We start from the raw sequence: 17665 nt of genomic DNA on the forward strand, positions 1-17665 counted from the left end.
AGTAGTGGCACCTGAAACCTAATGTAGTGAGCAGGCCATCTGTGAATCACCTAACCCGAAGAGTTTTCCTACCCAGAGCAGAACACTTGAGGATTGTTTGAGCCTCCTTTATTTTAGGATTTATATAAGGAACAAGGCCTACAGTGGACTTTGGTTCCACACTGTGAGAATTCCCAGCTTGCCCAATGTTGGAGGGAGTTGCGTTATTATTACAAGTCCTCATGGTCTACCAATTGCTCATAGTATACCCAAATTTTAACTAATTACAATCTACTTCGTTTATATTACATCAAAATGAATCATGACAAAACTACTATAAGCATCATTCTTTTCTAATTTCAAAATTAGAATTTCTATGTAGAAAACTTAGAAAATGTCACTCTTAACTGAAGGCATCAAATGATATATATGATAAAATATGTTATTTTATTTTTATTTATTTATTTATTAAAAATTTTATTTTTTTATGTGACAGACAGAGATCACAAGTAGACAGAGAGGCAGGCAGAGAGAGGGGGAGAAGCAGGTTCCCTGCTGAGCAGAGTCTCATGCGGGGCTCAATCCCAGAACCCTGAGATCATGACCTGAGCTGAAGGCAGAGGCTTCAACCCACTGAGCCACCCAGGTGCCCCTATTTTATTTTTAGATAAAGGAGCTTTTTAAAAAAAATTATTTATTATTTGAGAGAGAGACAAAGAGCATGAGAGAGAACAGGCATGGGCAGGGGGGCAGAAGGAGAGGGAGAATTAGGCTCCCTGCTGAGTGGGGAGCCCAACATGGGGCTTGACCCCAGGACCCAGGATCATGACCTGAGCCGAAGGCAGATGCTTAACTGACAGCCACAAAGGAACCCGCAGGAGCTTCTAACATAAAGGAGCTTCTAACATAAAGATATATAAGTACAATTATGTAAATGAAAAGTGTGTAAGCACATTATTTGGCATAAAGAAATTTAAGGACTTTCTTACCTCAAGAATGGGACACATGATTTCTGCTGTGACATCACCATGATTCTTACAGAATTTATAGAATGCCTCGAGGTAAGACTTAAGAAGAAGAAAGACCATAAAACAATAAATTAAGGTAATTTCCTTTGGAAATTTGTAGATCAGCTTTTCATGGCTTATTAAATACTTTAATGGAGGTTGAATTACTTGTCCCGTAGGGCGATATTTTATTAAAAATTTGATACAAACTTTCACATTGAAGCATGCCGCACAGCTTTAAAAAAGAACAAAATTGTATTTATCGTACCTTATGATTCCTTAATAAGCACTTTTTTTGCATGGTTCTTGGGTTTATTTCACACGGTTAACTTTTGGTACTCTAATAAGAGTGCCAAGCTCTTTTATGAACTCACCAAGGAGTTCTAGATTTGGTCTTGTGCTGACACTTAATCTCTCTTGGTGCCCAGGAGACATGTTTGGGATGGCTTTGAACATGGAGGACACATTGGAAGGCAGAGTCTGGGCTAAACAATTAGACTGTTTGCATCCCAACTCAATTACTTACTAGCTAACTCACTTCTGCCAAGTAAATCTTACCTCCCCATGTCTCTGCTTTCTCCTCTGAGGACTGGGGAGAGCAGAGAGTTTTGCTGGCTAGATTAGGTGAATTAATGCCTATAATCTGCTTAGAGCAGTGCCTTCTCTTAGCTGTATCTCAAGGATGCCTTCTCTAAGTCCATACATTTCTTCACAAAAAGGAAAATTACCTGCAACACAGTGCTTTTGAAAGGACCATATGTTTTAGCATGACCAGTTATATAAATGGCATGACAGCAGACACTCCTTTAGTTACTCTGTGAGATTGTCCAAAGATGCTATGGTTGTATGAGTGAAAATAGCCAGATTTTGCTCAGCCCAAAGGACATAGAGCTACACAAATGGTAGCAACATAGTTCAGACACAGAGCTGGCCAGGTTGGCAAGGTGAAATTCAAGGAGGAAAGAGATGGATACTGTGTAACACAAGGATCACTAGGTATGCTCATTGTTTTATGTTTCATTTTTCAAAATGTTTTATTTTTAAGTGATCTTTACAGCCAATAGGAGCCTCAAACCTACAACCCTGAGATCAAGAGTTGCAGGCTCCACCAAATGAACCAGACAGGCACCCCTGTATGCAGGTTTTTAAAAAATGGATAAGGTTCACCTTCCTCATCTGTCTACCCACCCACATCCATCGATCCAACTGCTACCTTTTATGTCCCAGGCACACCAGGCAAGGAGCTAGGAATGAAGAGAAGAATGGGGCACATACTTCCTCTCAAAAATCTTGCTGTTTCAGGGGAAGCTGACATTTATGTCCTGAACTAGAAGACCAGGACCATAAAAACTGTATTCCAAGCCCACAAAGCTTCAAAATTGCAGAAATTGGCTAATGGGCAAAGTAACTTTTAATGAAGAACACTGGTTAAGATGTATTATATCATAAAGAAACACACAGTATTTTGGGAGACACTTACTTTGTACAGTTTGTTGCGCAGTAATTCAATATTCAGTTCATCAAGGGTATTTTCAGACATACAGTCTTGAAAGAATGGAGCTGAAAGCAGAAATTATCACACAAAATAAACTAATTGAAAGCATGATTATTAACTGTAGAAACGATTTCCTGAACATCTTACCCTGAGCTGACCAGAACACTGTGCAGGGGCAAGCCACAGACTGGATTCAGCTACCAGTAGCGATGAGAATAAGAGTCATTATTTACTGAGTATTTACCGTGTGCCAACTGGTCACGGAACACTGCATCTATTTCACCTTCGGAACTAGTCACTTTATTTCTTACTTTTGGAAGCCCCCTCCTCACCCCTCATCTCATAGCAGCATTTATCATTTGCAGCCTTACTATGTGCTAAGCATTGAGTTGTACTAAAACTGTGTCGTATTTAGTTTTCAAAGCGCTTTTATACTAAGATACTAATATTTTTAAAATGGGGAAACTGAGGGAAAACTGCACTGCTCTACCTCACCAGGTTGGGACCAGGCAGAGCCTGGAGTCAAATATCCATGATTATGACTTACCCTCTTTCCACCACACTCCCTTAGCATCATACATTAAATGATGGCCATTTTTTTTTTTTTTTTTTTACTTTTTATAATTTCTGTTTTCGGGGCACCTGGATGGCTCAGGGGGTTAAAGCCTCTGCCTTCGGCTCAGTTCATGATCCCAGGGTCCTGGGCTCAAGCCCTGCATCGGGCTCTCTGCTCAGCGGGGAGCCTGCTTCCACCTCTCTCTCTGCCTGCCTCTCTGCCTACTTGTGATCTCTCTCAGTCAAATAAATAAATAAAAATCTTTAAAAAAAATTTGTTTTCAACAGCAAAAATTTTGACACATGGTCAACAGTGAATTGCTATGAATCGCTACCCTCCAGTTTTCCTGACAACAACATATATAAAATGATCCTGCTAGGATTTAAAATGCTAGAAATATTATCAGTGTTAAATTATAATGAAATTAGCATTTATTTCATCATTGCTTCACGTCATTTCACAGGCGCCCCAAAGCATCTCAAAAAAATGGCATTCCTCAACTTCCTAGAACAAAACACTGCCACAATACAGCCTTATTCAGACAGAAGTTTAAAACCAAAGGATAAGGAATTAATCATAAAAAACCGAATTAGAAAATTAATTTTTTTGAAAAATTACAAGTTCTATCACTTATTTACTATGACCTGGCACAACATACAAAGGTTTGGAGGTTGGGAGGTGAGCCCCAGCTCCTACTTAGCTACCAATGGTTCTTATGTGATTCTGGGAAGGTTACTTTCATTTGTTGTGAATGAGGGAGCTGGACTAAATTATTTCTTAATGTCCCTTCCATGCCTAGGAATCTGTACAGTATGACATCGGACTCATGGAGAAAAGGAATTGAATGTACATTTTCTGATGACTATGAAGCATGCATAAGGAGTGATATAATTGCTTACATGTTCATACCTAGTGGTGTTTCCACCAGAACAGCATTAAAGAGATCAGAAGGTGTCTCCGCAATGTTGACTGCTTCCATTTCTGTGAAACGGCCCAAAGGGTGGCACTTGGCCAGAATTTCTTTCACAGATTTTTTTTGCAATGCACCATTCATCAGTAGGATCACATTGTCTATCATGTAACTGCACCTGGTTTAGAAGAAGGCTCGTGCATTAGGAAATCAACTGTATGAGAATATGAAGCATACCAAAAGTTATATATATATATATATATATATATATATATATATATATATATATATCAGGCACATACTCTGGGGTTTAAGAGCTATGAATGGGGGACGCCTGGGTGGCTCAGTTGGTTAAGCAGCTGCCTTCGGCTCAGGTCATGATCCCAGCGTCCTGGGATCGAGTCCCACATCGGGCTCCTTGCTCGGCAGGGAGCCTGCTTCTCCCTCTGACTCTGCCTTCCACTCTGTCTGCCTGTGCTCGCTCTCGCTCGCTCTCTCTCTGACAAATAAATAAATAAAATCTTTAAAAAAAAAAAAAGAGCTATGAATGGGGTAAAATATCTGACTCTCTGGAGATAGCATAGTTTGAAAATCAATGTTATTGTAACTAAGTAAAGCTAAATAAAACCTAGGCTGGTGGTAATAGGCAGAAAACGACCCATATATTTTAATTGTCAAATGTGGTAGGGTGAGGATGAGTGTGAAATTGAGTGTTTTCTCAGAACAGACTATGGGCTTAGGAAGTGGAGAAACAAAGACCCGGAGCATTTCACTCTATCTTAAAAACTTACTTTTTAGATCTCAATAAAGCCCATCACTGATTCAGAATTTAAAATATTTTAAAATAAATAAAATACTTATTAAATTTAATATTAAAATATTAATATTTTATTTATTAGAAGTTTAAAATAGTCCATATTCTTTTCCTCCTATGAAGACTAGGTAGTGAACTTTCTAGCTGTTTTCTCCCAAGTTCCCCCAAAGTCCATAGGTTCATATTTTATGTGATTATGTTGCTCAGTATAAGCTCTGTCTGGGATATCCTGGGTGCATATGCTTGTTCGATCATGTGCTCATCACCCAGGATATTCCAAGCAGTGAGACTGAGAAGCAAAAGAAAGAGTTCCTTACTTTGTGGAGAATGTAGTCTGAGGGAGGAACTTGACAAAGAATCTATTATGGTAAATTGTAACAAAGCACGGGGATGCTAGACAAATTATAGGGTGGTGTGGAGATTCAGATTGGAGCACCGAAGCAGTCTGGGATCAGACTTCCTAGGGAGTGATATTCAAGCTGAAACTTGTAGAATGAGTAGGAGCTGTTCAGGCAAAAGTGGCTGGGAATTGAGGGAGAGAAGTATTCAAGGCAGAAGGAAGAGCATGCAGAAAGCCCCAGAGAAAAGAAAAGAAGAGTTTTCTGCCTGGTCTGGGCAGTGCAGGTGGGGCCAAGGCTGAGCATGCAGGGTTTTGACAGACAAAATGAGGAATTTGGGGGTGAATGGCGATGGAAGACTCTGAATGCCTTTAAACATTAGAAGCGGGTGTTACGATCTTGCAGAATAATGATTTAAACAGGAGAAGGGATAAACAGATAGTGAGGTGCTTCACAAAAGTTATTTAATCAGGATAACAACACTATGATGATAACAGGTACTGCTCTTCTCTCCACTTCATAGATGAGGAACCAGACGGGCCCAGAGAGGTAAAAATTCCACTCAGAGTGACACAGCTAACAACTGAGACAACTGAGAAACTCAAGCAGTCTGCTTTTGGAATCTTCCTCTTAGCCCTTATACTATGCTGGGTTTGTTTAGCTGTCAAGGATGACCCATAGGTTTCTAGGTTTAACAGATCGTGGGGTCATTTACTGAGATGAGAGCTTTAGAGGACGAGCAGGCTGCAGTGGGAGCAGATGCTTTGGACAGAGTGAGCTTAGATGCCTGCGAGATATCCAAGAGGAGATACTAGGTAGGTTTCAGAAGTCAGTGTTCTGAAGACAGCCAGGACCAGACATTTGGGGGGTTTAGTAGCATACGTTTAATGGTGGAAGCAGAAGTCTTGGGATGGTTGGGATCACATCTTAGCGTGCACATGAAGAGTTCTGCCCTGAGAACCCTGGAGAGGACCTTGATGGAACCTGAGAAGGAAAGACCAGAAAATAGAAGGAAAACCCAGGGGTGGGGGGAAATTTTAGAAATTCTAGGAAGTGGCCAGAGCTTCAAATGCCACAAGAAAGTCAAGGTAGACACTGAAATGTCCATAAGATGCAGCAACTTACAGGTTATCTGTCAACAGTCAAAACACTTCCAGGACAGTTTATTAGTGGAAGGGAAAGGGGAGATGGTGGCAGAAATGTGACTTGTGTATTTCTTTTTTTTTTTTTGACTTGTGTATTTCTAAAGTGACCAGGAAATAGGGGCGCCTGGGTGGCTCAGTGGGTTAAAGCCTCTACCTTTGGCTCGGGTTATGGTCCCAGGGTGCTAGGATCGAGCCCCGCATTGGGCTCTCCACTCAGCAGGGAGCCTGCCTGCTTCCTCTTCTCTCTCTGCCTGCTTCTCTGTCTACTTGTGATCCGTCTGTCAAATAAATAAATAAAATCTTAAAAAAAAAAATAAATAAAGTGACCAGGAAATAGAGGTCTAAAAAGAAACAAGGAGTTCAAACTACAAGCTAACCTTAAAGGAAGGGAAAGATAGCTCCATGGAGACCCAGGGGCCAAGGGGCTTTGAACTTTGGTCTTTTTTTTTTTTTTTTTTTTAAGATGGGAGAGAAGAGAAGGTGTTCTGGTGCTGTGAAGAAAGGAGAACCTGAGAGGGTGAGGTTTTGGATCAAGACACTGAAGGGGCTGTCACCTGAGGAGCTGAGGTCCTTCAGGTCTGACAGGGATGGGACAAACCACAGCCACAACGCAGGCTTGAAAAACAACCAGGTAAAAATCAGCCGAGCCCCTTAGAAGCACTGTCACTGGAGTCTGGCTGCATGGGTTACAGACCTTGCGCGCAAGACTGCATTTCCAGCTGGAAGAGAGTCTCCCTCATTGTGGACCTTCGACAATTTACTCCAATAAAAAATTCTATCTGAAGAAATTTAGAAGCAGGCAATTATCTCTTTACAAAAGGCACATGACTCTGAAGTTTCTTCATCTCCCAAACAGCAGTACCAAATTTAGCCATTACAGAATTTTAGACTCCTTTTTATCTCTTGAAAATGATATTAAAAAGGAAGTGCTTATTTAACTGTCCCTTTATGGCTCAAAAGCTATTACCTGAGAGGAGAATCGCTAGCACTTAATAATCCTTAGCAGGCTCCAGACATTTAATTGTTCCCCACAGCACCTCTGTAATGTAAAAGCATATGAGCTACCAACATTCCCAACTTGCAGAGGACTATTAGACCATGCTGACGGGCAACCAATGTCTATGCTATACGGATTTACCCACATGTAACACTCATGCCTGTGTCTTTGCAGTGTGTGTGCCCATGTCTGTATTGAGTTAAACATTCTTTTCAGGGGCATTTGGCTGGCTCTGTCCATAGGGCATGAGACCCTGATCTCAGGGTCTTGAATCTGTGCCCACATTGGGGGTAGAGTTCACTTAAAAAATAAAATAAGAATCAAAAAATATTTTTTACTAATAGGCTAGACTCTATATTTTGCAAAGAGCAAGGACTATAGGGCCTGGATTCTGTTTTATTTCAACTCACTATTTAAACTGCTTTGTTTCTAAGAAGGAACAGTGACACCAGTTCTTGTAGTGTTGTTCAGGGTTTGGAGTGAAAACACAGGACTCAGCCCATGGCGGGAGGCAGAAGGAGTCCTGTCCCCTTCCTTATCCACATTGCACATATGCACTGGGTATATAATTCTCGTTGGCTCTCTGGGGTGGCAGGGGGGGTGATGCGGCCAGAAATGGTTTCCTTTCTTCTGCCTATAACCTTTGTAGACCCTCAGAGCCACACACAGAGTGGTTAGGAATAAAATCACTGCTGATCTTGCTTGAGTAATTTTTGACTTTAAAGACAGTGGGGCGTTCCACTAGTTCAAAGTCCTCATGTTTTAGATAATTGTGTTCGTATGTAGTGACAGAGCCAGGAGGAGCTGGGCTAATTTTTCTCTCACTAGTGGTCTAGACAAACACCCTCATTTATAGCCCCTGCTAAATATTTTATTCGGTAACTCTAATACTGGCACCCGTGAAAATCATGAAGTCACCGAAAACTGGGATGCAGTTACTCCAAAAATTTTAGGCTGTAAAAATTGTAATTTTTAAAATGCCAGCCCTCTTGGAGGTTTTTCCTGTGTGTCAGGCATTACATGTGTGTTCTCATGCAAGCCTCACAACTCAATACTGTAAGAACCGCTATCACCACCACTTTGAATACCTTGTCCAAGATCACACTGTGAGAAGGAGGCAGAGTTGGCACCCCAAAGCCAAAACTCTGGCTCCTATCAGATTTGGGAAAAAACAACTCAAGGCAGGTGATATTTTAACATTTCCTTTTGATCTTGGTGCTGTTCTTTCTTTTTTGCCCCTGAACTTATAAAGGATCTTGAAGCTAACTAAAATACATTTCCTGTATGTTAACTATCCAGTTCTGGGCTATACAACAGCCGCTGAATGGTCAGACAATGTAGAGCCGTAATTTGTTGAGTTAGAGAAATTATTCTTCAGCTCTAGTCTAAACCTCTCTGCCCAGCCCAGGTCCAGACTCTTTTACTTCCTCCTTGTGGCCCGACTGCCTGGTTTTCTTATAGACACCTCAGTTACATCATTTCAAAACCTGAAAGCCCCCAGTGTCTCTCCTTCTTCTATAATCCCTATCTCTATCAGCAGCATCACTACTCTTTTTCCTAAAAATCTGTCAATGGCTTCCTTTTGCCTCTAGATAAAGCAGAGATTTCTCATCATTGTATGCAAAGCTCTCTATTACCTGGCTTCTGATTATTTCTTCAACTATGGATGTGAATAATACCATTTTTAAAAAAGTATGCATTTTAGGGGCGCCTGGGTGGCTCAGTGGGTTAAAGCCTCTGCCTTCGGCTCAGGTCATGATCTCAGGGTCCTGGGATGGAGCCCCGCATCGGGCTCTCTGCTCAGCAGGGAGCCTGCTCCCCCCACCCCATCTGCCTCTCTGCCTACTTGTGATCTCTGCCCGTCAAATAAACAGAATCTTTAAAGAAAAAAAAAAGTATGCATTTTAGAAAAGTGAATAGAACTGAGCACCCCAAAATTCTTAAGGGGCAGGAAGAAGAATTGCAAGGAAGACTAAGGAAGGGCCAGAATGGAAAAAGGAGCAGACAGAGAAAGTGTCATCCCAGAATGCATGGGACAAGGACATCAACTGACTACAACAGCGAGTTGTGGAAGGGCTGAAAAATATATCCACGGGACCTCGCGACCAGAGTGGTTTGGGGGGTACAATGAGGAAGCGAACAAGACTGAATTGGTTTCAGTAAACAAGTGAGAAAACAGATGAGTATAGTCTATCCTTTTTAAGAAGTTTAGCATCAAGTTGTGGGAAAGGGTAGGATATCACTGCCTTCATACAGTCTTTGTGTAAACTAAATCAGATCATACATGTGACATTTTATGAATCATTAAGTTGTCACAATAGGAGCGCAGGCTTTGAAAGAGAGAAGCCTAATTCAAATCCCAACTCTGTCACCTAAAAACCAGTTTAACAAGAGCTCCATTTTCCCAGGCTTAAAATGGAAATATTTGTTCTACTTTGAGTGGTTGGCACTGGATTAGTAACACATATGAAATCCTGGTAGAGTGCCTTGGATAAAGAAGGAGGGTGTGATCATAAGCTCTTAGAAGATAATAAACCAGACTCTGGAGGAAGGGGAACAGGAAATTATAAGCCACCTAATCTTTAATATAAAAAAATGTACAATGTTTAAATTCTTTTATCATCTGAGATTTCTACATCTTTATAGTTTTACACTTAGTTCTAGCCAATAGAATCTTTATTCTAAATTTACCCATTGCTCCTAGAAGATAAGAAGTTATCAACCTTTTTGTGGTGTAGAGCCAAGGAACTGAGGGGAAGACTGCATCATCCACAAGACCATAAATTATGTTTTCTGCTGGGATATTAAATATTAAATCTGACTTATACCGATTTTAGGAAACCTGTTCCCATCCTGTTCTGCATCACACAACCCTAGAATGAGCCTTGTGTGGTCATTACTTTAGGATGTTTCCTTTAAGATATCAGCACTTCAAACAGTTTATGTTTATCTTTTGGGAATGTAATCATTAATCTCAAAACAATATCCCTTAACTCGTGGTCATAAATGGTAACTGCTTTTGTATCCTAAAAGGCCTAAATCCCTTTGTTAGAAGGAGGCTCTTCAAGACTCCATCTGAACTTCTCCATTTGGGTGCAGTGGGATAGTAAGTAACTCGGTGACTTGGTGATTACAACAGGTTCATTATCTGACAGCCACTGAATGACTTCGACCTGGCTTCATCCCAAGAGCCACATCCTGGTATCAGGACTTGATTGCTGTAGGTTCCTTCCTACCAAGAGGCTGGGTCAGCATCCTTCCATCTGCAACACGTGATATACAGCGTTTTTGATGACAACGATTCTGTTTTAGGTGACTAGAACTGTGATATGATCGCTAGGTCACACTTGCACGTATGGAATATCCCGGGAGAGGGACACGAAATGCAAAATCAAGAGTAACTCTTCATGGGAAGGACTAGGCTATGGGCAAAATACACTTGGTGGACTTGAAGTTATTTCCTTCCTCATGAAAGGTGCTGCTGATCCGTGCTTAACAGGCCTGACAGTATTTATTGTGACATGAACAATAGGGCCATGTGGGAAGTATTTGCAAATGAAAGTTTCCTCGATCACACTGGTAAACATTTCTGCTACTCCAGATTCATTTAATCCCAGGCTAACTCTATATCCTCACAGGGGGCAGTTCTGCTATTTTGTCTGACTTGCTAAATAGACTGTTGAGATTCAGAATATCCCCCATAAACATCTGCTCCCTCTTGAAATTGGACTTTTTTGGGTAGCATTTCTTACTTCCCTAAAGTTTCCCTTTTTTAAAATAGAAGAAGTGAAAATTAAAAATAATTTTAAAAAGCAATTAATTTTGCTGTCACACTCATTTTTTCCCCCCTTCTCACAAAATACTAAAAAATTGCTCAGAAGTCAGCATTGCCTATGATAGCATATTTAGAATGAGAATGCTGATCACTATGCATTTCTCAAACCCTTGGTAGATCTGGAATCTTTAGAAAACTCTTTTCTCTAGTACTTTTCTATAATCTTGGTTTAACCCATCTGTTTGGATTTAAAAATTCCTCAAACATACTTGTCCTTTTCTACATCAGTGTCTCTGTTCTTATTCTTCAGATGCATAAGACCTTCCTTCCCCACCAGTTGCTAGAAATCAAAATCCTTCTCATTCTTTAAGGGCATATTAAATTCCACATTTTTCATTAAGCTTTTAATATCTCCAGCTAGAAGTGATCTTTTTTTCCTCTCTCTAAATTTTTGTATTTATATTTATCCTGGGGTGATATTAACTTTCAATATATATTGGCAGTACCAATGGTGCACATGAACCATCGGCTCATTCATTCACAAGTATTTACTGCATATCTGAGGAAATAAGACCTGGACTGTAATACTAATTCTGCCACTGTTCAACTGTGTGCTTTTAGGTAAGTCATTTTACATATTCATTTCAAATACAGTTATTTGTCGATAATCCTTACCGGTCTTTCTTAGTTACATTTTTTGTGGGCTCCAAGAAGCCCGAACCATACTTGTACAGCATAGGGACACAATGATTTTTTTTTCAGTCAATGAATAAATTCAAGTACATTAACTCTGATAGTCGGTAAACAGAAGTGAAGGAGATAACTGCCTACCTGGTAGCTTAGCCTGAGCTCCCTTTCTAGGGGTCATAGCTGTCTCTTCCTTGCCTTTTCTATGCTTTTCCATTGAGGAGAATGTAGCACTAGGGAAATTCCTCCACTGCCACCCCTTCGCTCACCATGCATGTAAATTTATGCTAATTCACAGGAAAACTCCAGTGGAGTGATTCTTCTCACCTGTTAGATGGGTTTAAATAAGATGTGTCTATCACAGCCTATTCATTCGGTCAAGAACAGTTAATAGATGGAGCTCATCTTTATCATGTTCAAAACACTAGTCACAACAGAAGTTGGGAAATCTCATGTCTTCCGATGGGGAAAGAAAAGAAGAAGAATAAAAAAAAAAAACAGCTGAGAGCCTAAGGAAGAAAACTTTCATTGATTGTTGGAGGATGAGAGAGCAATCTGCTAACATCTATCACAATCTTAAGACCTGCATGTCTACTGATAATTTCACTTCTGGGAATCCATGTCGGAGAAATTTTGGCGTGAGAAAGCAGAGATGTGTGTACAATGATGTTTGTTGCAGCATTACTTGGGATAGCAAAAAAAAAAAAAAAAAAAAAAAAAAAAAAAAAAAAAAAAAAAAAAGACCTAAATGGATAAAAGGGAAATGGTTAAACAAACGATGGTAGACACAATGGGATACAATATATGCCTTAATTAAGACAGACCTTGTATGCTTATGTAGAAAATTCTGACTAGATTTTGTAAAAAATGACCAAGTATAGATAATACGTGTAATATGATATTGCTGTTCTAAGACAAACAATAAAACCAACTATGTATATTTGTTTACATATAAACATTTGCATACATATAAAACTTTTTTTCGCATAGGAAGTAATTATGCATCAAACTCAAAAGGGTTGGGGTTCCTTGCTGGCTTAGTCGGTAAAACATGTAACTCTTAATCTTAGGGTTGAAGGTTGGAGCCTCACCTTGGGTATAGAGATTACTTAAAAATAAAATCTAAAAAAAAAAAAGAAAATTAAAAAAAAACTAATAAAAATAAAAACAAGAGCAAAAAACACTATGAGGGTTGCCTCTGGGTTTTGGGAACTGCATTCCAAAATACAGTCTCTACTTAATCTGTTTCCTTATTCCTAAAACACCAATATTAGTGCCACGCATAAGGATGTCATGAGAATTAAATGAATTTAATACACATAAAGTCATTATATAAGTGCTGGCTCCTAGTGAACACTAAAAAATTTTTAATAAAAAAAACTCTTTAAAAACACAAGCACGGGCTTCTTTTTCAATTAAAAAAATAAAATAAACACGATAAAATAAAATACGACTGAGGCAGTGGATATCTGGATCAGTACCAGGGTGGATTTCAATCCTTCCAGGTTATGAGACAGTCTCAAATTTCTTTTACTAAACAATTATTGGGGAGGGAGCAATGCTCTGGAAAACAGGCTACTGGGATCAATCATGCCCCCTGGTGGTTGATTATCATCCCCCACCTGAAATGCGGACGAAGAATGAAGTGAAAAAACAGGTCTGTCTTGGCCCTGATTATTTCCCCTTCAGGGAGAACTGTTGTAGGAATATAGCACCCTAAGCTCTTTTACATCCATTACCTTAACATCCCTAACGGGCAGACGCTAATTTTGACGATGTCACGTGGCACGGGAAACACAACAGTAATACTGGGTAAGCAGTTCCATGCTCCTGCACCCGTTGCTTTGCCTCCTCCCAGGCACGTCCGTGTGCAAACACGGTCTCATCCTTCAAGTCTACAGCTTTGGCATCACCTCCTTTGTGCAATCTTTTCTCGCCTTCACTGGTGATGATACTCTATGCAAAAAATTTGCTGCATTTCTAAAAGTACGTGTATGTGGATTTGTTGTAAGTATGGATATATTCTATACTGTGTAGATATATTCATATATTGTCTATCAGCCAGTTTCATGGGTGTGCAATCTGTGTAGTCACACAGGGCCCAATGTGGAGAAGGGCCCCATGCTTGGTTTAATTCTCTGCTGTTGCTCTCTTTGAAATTACTAACTGTTTTTTGTTTTTGTTTTTGTTTTTTTTAAAAAACAAGGGCCCTGTATATTCATTTGCACAAGGCCTTGCAAAATACATAGCTGGCCCTGTTTTCAAATTACATTAACAATTCCAATTTGAATACAATTATTAGTATTCTAGATAAGGAAACCAAAGATTTGAATGACTAAGGAACTTTTTTTCAAGATCCCATAACTGGCCAATTGTAGACTCAGGTGAGAGTCTACCAAATGGTTCTGAGACTTTCTCACCTGCAACAGAGACACCTGGAAGGCTTATTCAAAGTGAAGAGGGGTGCCTGGGTGGCTCAGTTGGTTAGGCGACTGCGTTCAGCTCAGGTCATGATGCTGTCGGGCTCCCTGCTTTTCCCTCTGACCCTCCCCCTCTAGTGCTCTCTCTCACTCACTCAGTTTCTCTCTCTAATAAATAAATAAAATCTTAAAAAAAAAAAGAAGATTCACAGACCATATTCCAGGACCTAATAAAACATAGTTTTTAGAGAAATGGTCTTGGAATCTGCTCCTTAAGTAACTATCCCACTGGCTTAAGGGACAAGTTTATGTTCAATTCATCTCTAATTTTAGAACCTAGCATAGGCTTTCACTCCTAGCACTTAGTATACGGTATGCTGATTAAGGGAATGTCATTCAATTCCAGACAGATCAAGTATTGCTATTACAAGATAGCACAAGGGTTTTCAATTCTCAAAGTGCTGAGAGTTTTAAATGCTGGAGGCCTTATCAGCAGCTACGGTTGAGACATTTTTGCCCTGAACTTGCTTGCCACTGAACATCCATATGGAATCTCTGGATAGAAAACCTTTAAAATGTTGCAGTCCTTAAGATTTCAGAAGGACTTTTCTGGCCAGAGATTCAGAATCACAAATGCAAAGTGGTGTCAAATGGTCAATCTCATAGTATTATTGGGAACTTGATTACAGAAATCAAAATTTAATAAATTAAATACTGTGGGGACTTTAGGTAAGGAATACACAAAACTCAGCCCTTCTAAAATGTTCATGAACAGATGGAAGGCTATATAGTCATTTACAAATGTCAGAAAAATTTTTGACATAGAAAAAAATGCTGATAGTATATATAGAAAAGTTAAAATTTGAAATTGTATTTTGAGTGATTTTAGTTCTTTTAAAATGTATGAAAGAAAGAATATGAAAATGATAGTGAGGTTAAGGGTGCTTTATTTGTATAACTTTCTCTAATTTACAGTGGGCTTCTTATTCTTTTTGATTAGAAATAAAAATAAAAATAAAAATCCTTTCTCTAACTTGCAGATTCTCTTTCCTTAGCTTAGAATTTGCAGGAGTTATTGCCTGTTTTCTCTCACTGATCATATATCAAGATGCTAAATTGTGTTACGTCTATCTCCCAAATGTAACTAACCACTGTCCCCTCCTTTCTATCTTGGCTGCTATTTCTAGTCTAAACTTTTAAATATCTCCCTCTGGCTTCTCTGTTTCCAGTTCCATCCCTTCAAGCATCTTTCACAATTCCAGCAGAATCATCTTTCTAAAATAAACGTTAAGATCAGTCCCCTCATTTTTCAAGGCAGTGTTAAGTGTTGAAAAGTAAAAACAAATGAACAAAGAAGAGAAAGTAGCACCTAGGGAATGCTGTCAGGAGTGACCTCATGTCACATCTTACTTAGCTTCTCTACTTACCAGCTACAAGGTCCTCACGTGGCCCAGAAAATGGGCATCATAATAACAATTACCAATTACTGAACAAACACTATGTAGATAATAAGAACAGATGCTTTCTATCGGTTAGAGGAGAAATTAATGCCATGCTTCATTGCCTTAGGCAGAGGAGCTGTAGGTGTTCAAAGGCTCTTCCAAATGGCTTCCCAGGAGACTATGCCCCACCTGACAAGATGGTGACCATTTGGTGAGGGGTTCAGTCAATTGCACACAGGAATATGCCGGTGGTGGAACCCTTTCTGAAAAGCCTTCCTTTTATGACTTTTACTCATAGAAACTTAGGGTCAGAGCCCTTAATCTGGCCAGACTCTCTGTTCCCAGCCCATGCTCCTGTTCCTGTCTCGGCTCCAGCCACATCTGAGCTGACTTGTCATTTCCAAACACAACATCTTCTCATGCCTCACTAATGTGTAAGTTAGTCCTTCAATGTAATGCCCATTTAATATTTTGGTTCAAATTTGACTTTTTTCTGCAAATCTTTTTTTTTTAATATTTTATTTATTTATTTGTTTATTTATTTATTTAGAGAGTGCACAAGTGCACGAGTGGCAGGGAGAGGAAGAAACAGACTTGCCAGCTGAGGACTTTGCTGGTTTTAGCAGGGGGAGACCCGTGTCCTGAGAAACCCCTCCGGGCAAATGAGGGTATACAGCCTCCTTATGTATAGTGCAGTAAAAAGCCTGAAGAAGGTTTGTAACACATCATCTGAATAGTCAAGGACTTTGATTAGCCTTTATGAATAAATCTTTGAAGATTTTTTTCAATGTGTGGTCCTTAACCTACAGTTCTTGGCTAATAATAGTTCAAGTACTTAAGACTATGTTTGACTTTGATCATGCTCTTCCTTGATCTTCCTATATTCAGAAAATGTACATCCCCTGAGGTGGAGTATTTTGAATATTGAAAGATTATTTTTTTTTTTTTTTTTTTTTAAAGATTTTATTTATTTATTTGACAGAGAGAAATCACAAGTAGATGGAGAGGCAGGCAGAGAGAGGAAGGGAAGCAGGCTCCCTGCTGAGCAGAGAGCCTGATGCGGGGCTCGATCCCAGGACCCTGAGATCATGACCTGAGCCGAAGGCAGAGGTTTTAACCCACTGAGCCACCCAGGCGCCCCGAAAGATTATTTTTAAAAGAAGGCTCATCTCAAAAGGGATGGGAAGCTGAAAGGCTGCCAGAAAGTGCTGAGTAGGAGGGAAGAAAATAAAACAATCTAGTCCTATATTAAATAGTCTCTTCATTAAAATGCTATGGATTCATTCCTTTGTTTCACACAACTGTGTATAATTATAGTATACAAAACCCCCAGATCTTCCTGCTATTAAGCATTTAAAAATATCCATTCCAGATTTTCAAAATAAATTTCACATGTACAGTAATTATATCACACAAATGTGCAATACTTAGATTGTATTTATTATAACAACTTAAATTTAGACCATCTCTATTAGGGTTGACTTCCCATTTCCAAAAGGATGCCCTGGGCAATTCCTGATAGAACAGAAAGTAATCCTACCTGATGGAAGTTTGTGGGTGCTAGACACCTGACTTCTGAAAACATTCTAGAAGAGAAATAAGTAGTTTCAGGACTCTTTTCCATATGTACACCTTTTGTTGTGGTGACACATGTCTAAGTTCTGCCCAGAGTGACTGGATGCTGCCTGGGCAGGCAACTCACAGGACTGGATGGGACAAATCATGGACTAAGATTTAGAAGACCTAGGTTTTGGTGCAGTTGAGCTATCTGGTCTCTGACTGGGAGGTGATGCTGTCTGTGCAGGTAACAATAGAGAGAAACTCATGAGAATAATTGTGAAAGTGACTTCCAAGTCATAAAGTTGAAGCACCACAATAAGACATTGTTAATCAAAGGTGTTCATCAGAATAAACCAGGTGTCTTCCAAAAGGGTGTCTGTCCCACTCCAAGGCCAACAAGGTCAGAATTTTCTGGAATAAGGATCAGGGATATACTTACTTTTTGAAGGGCCACAGACAATTCTGAATTACTTGCCTTTTAATAAACTATTGGGGAAGTACAAGATCTTTAGCTTTCTAGACGGATGGACCCGGAGTCAA

General features: G+C 39.6%; 1 protein-coding gene and 1 pseudogene across 1 annotated transcript in view; one reads left to right on the top strand and one right to left on the bottom strand.

Annotated features, from left to right (window-relative positions):
* Positions 1-17665, top strand: part of LOC131827828 (small ribosomal subunit protein uS2-like) — a 183511-nt pseudogene that overhangs the window by 133467 nt on the left and 32379 nt on the right.
* The window catches only part of ATP6V0D2 (ATPase H+ transporting V0 subunit d2), a 44562-nt gene that overhangs the window by 9748 nt on the left and 17149 nt on the right, over positions 1-17665 (bottom strand). Inside the window, exons 3-5 of the mRNA XM_059166090.1 lie at positions 3947-4125; positions 2467-2546; positions 969-1046 (exon numbers count right to left, since the gene is read on the bottom strand). Coding sequence (XP_059022073.1) covers positions 969-1046; positions 2467-2546; positions 3947-4125 — 337 coding nt within the window. The remainder of the gene's footprint in view (positions 1-968; positions 1047-2466; positions 2547-3946; positions 4126-17665) is intronic.

The sequence above is a fragment of the Mustela lutreola genome, chromosome 3, assembly GCF_030435805.1.
Source record: "Mustela lutreola isolate mMusLut2 chromosome 3, mMusLut2.pri, whole genome shotgun sequence".
Taxonomy (NCBI): domain Eukaryota; kingdom Metazoa; phylum Chordata; class Mammalia; order Carnivora; family Mustelidae; genus Mustela; species Mustela lutreola.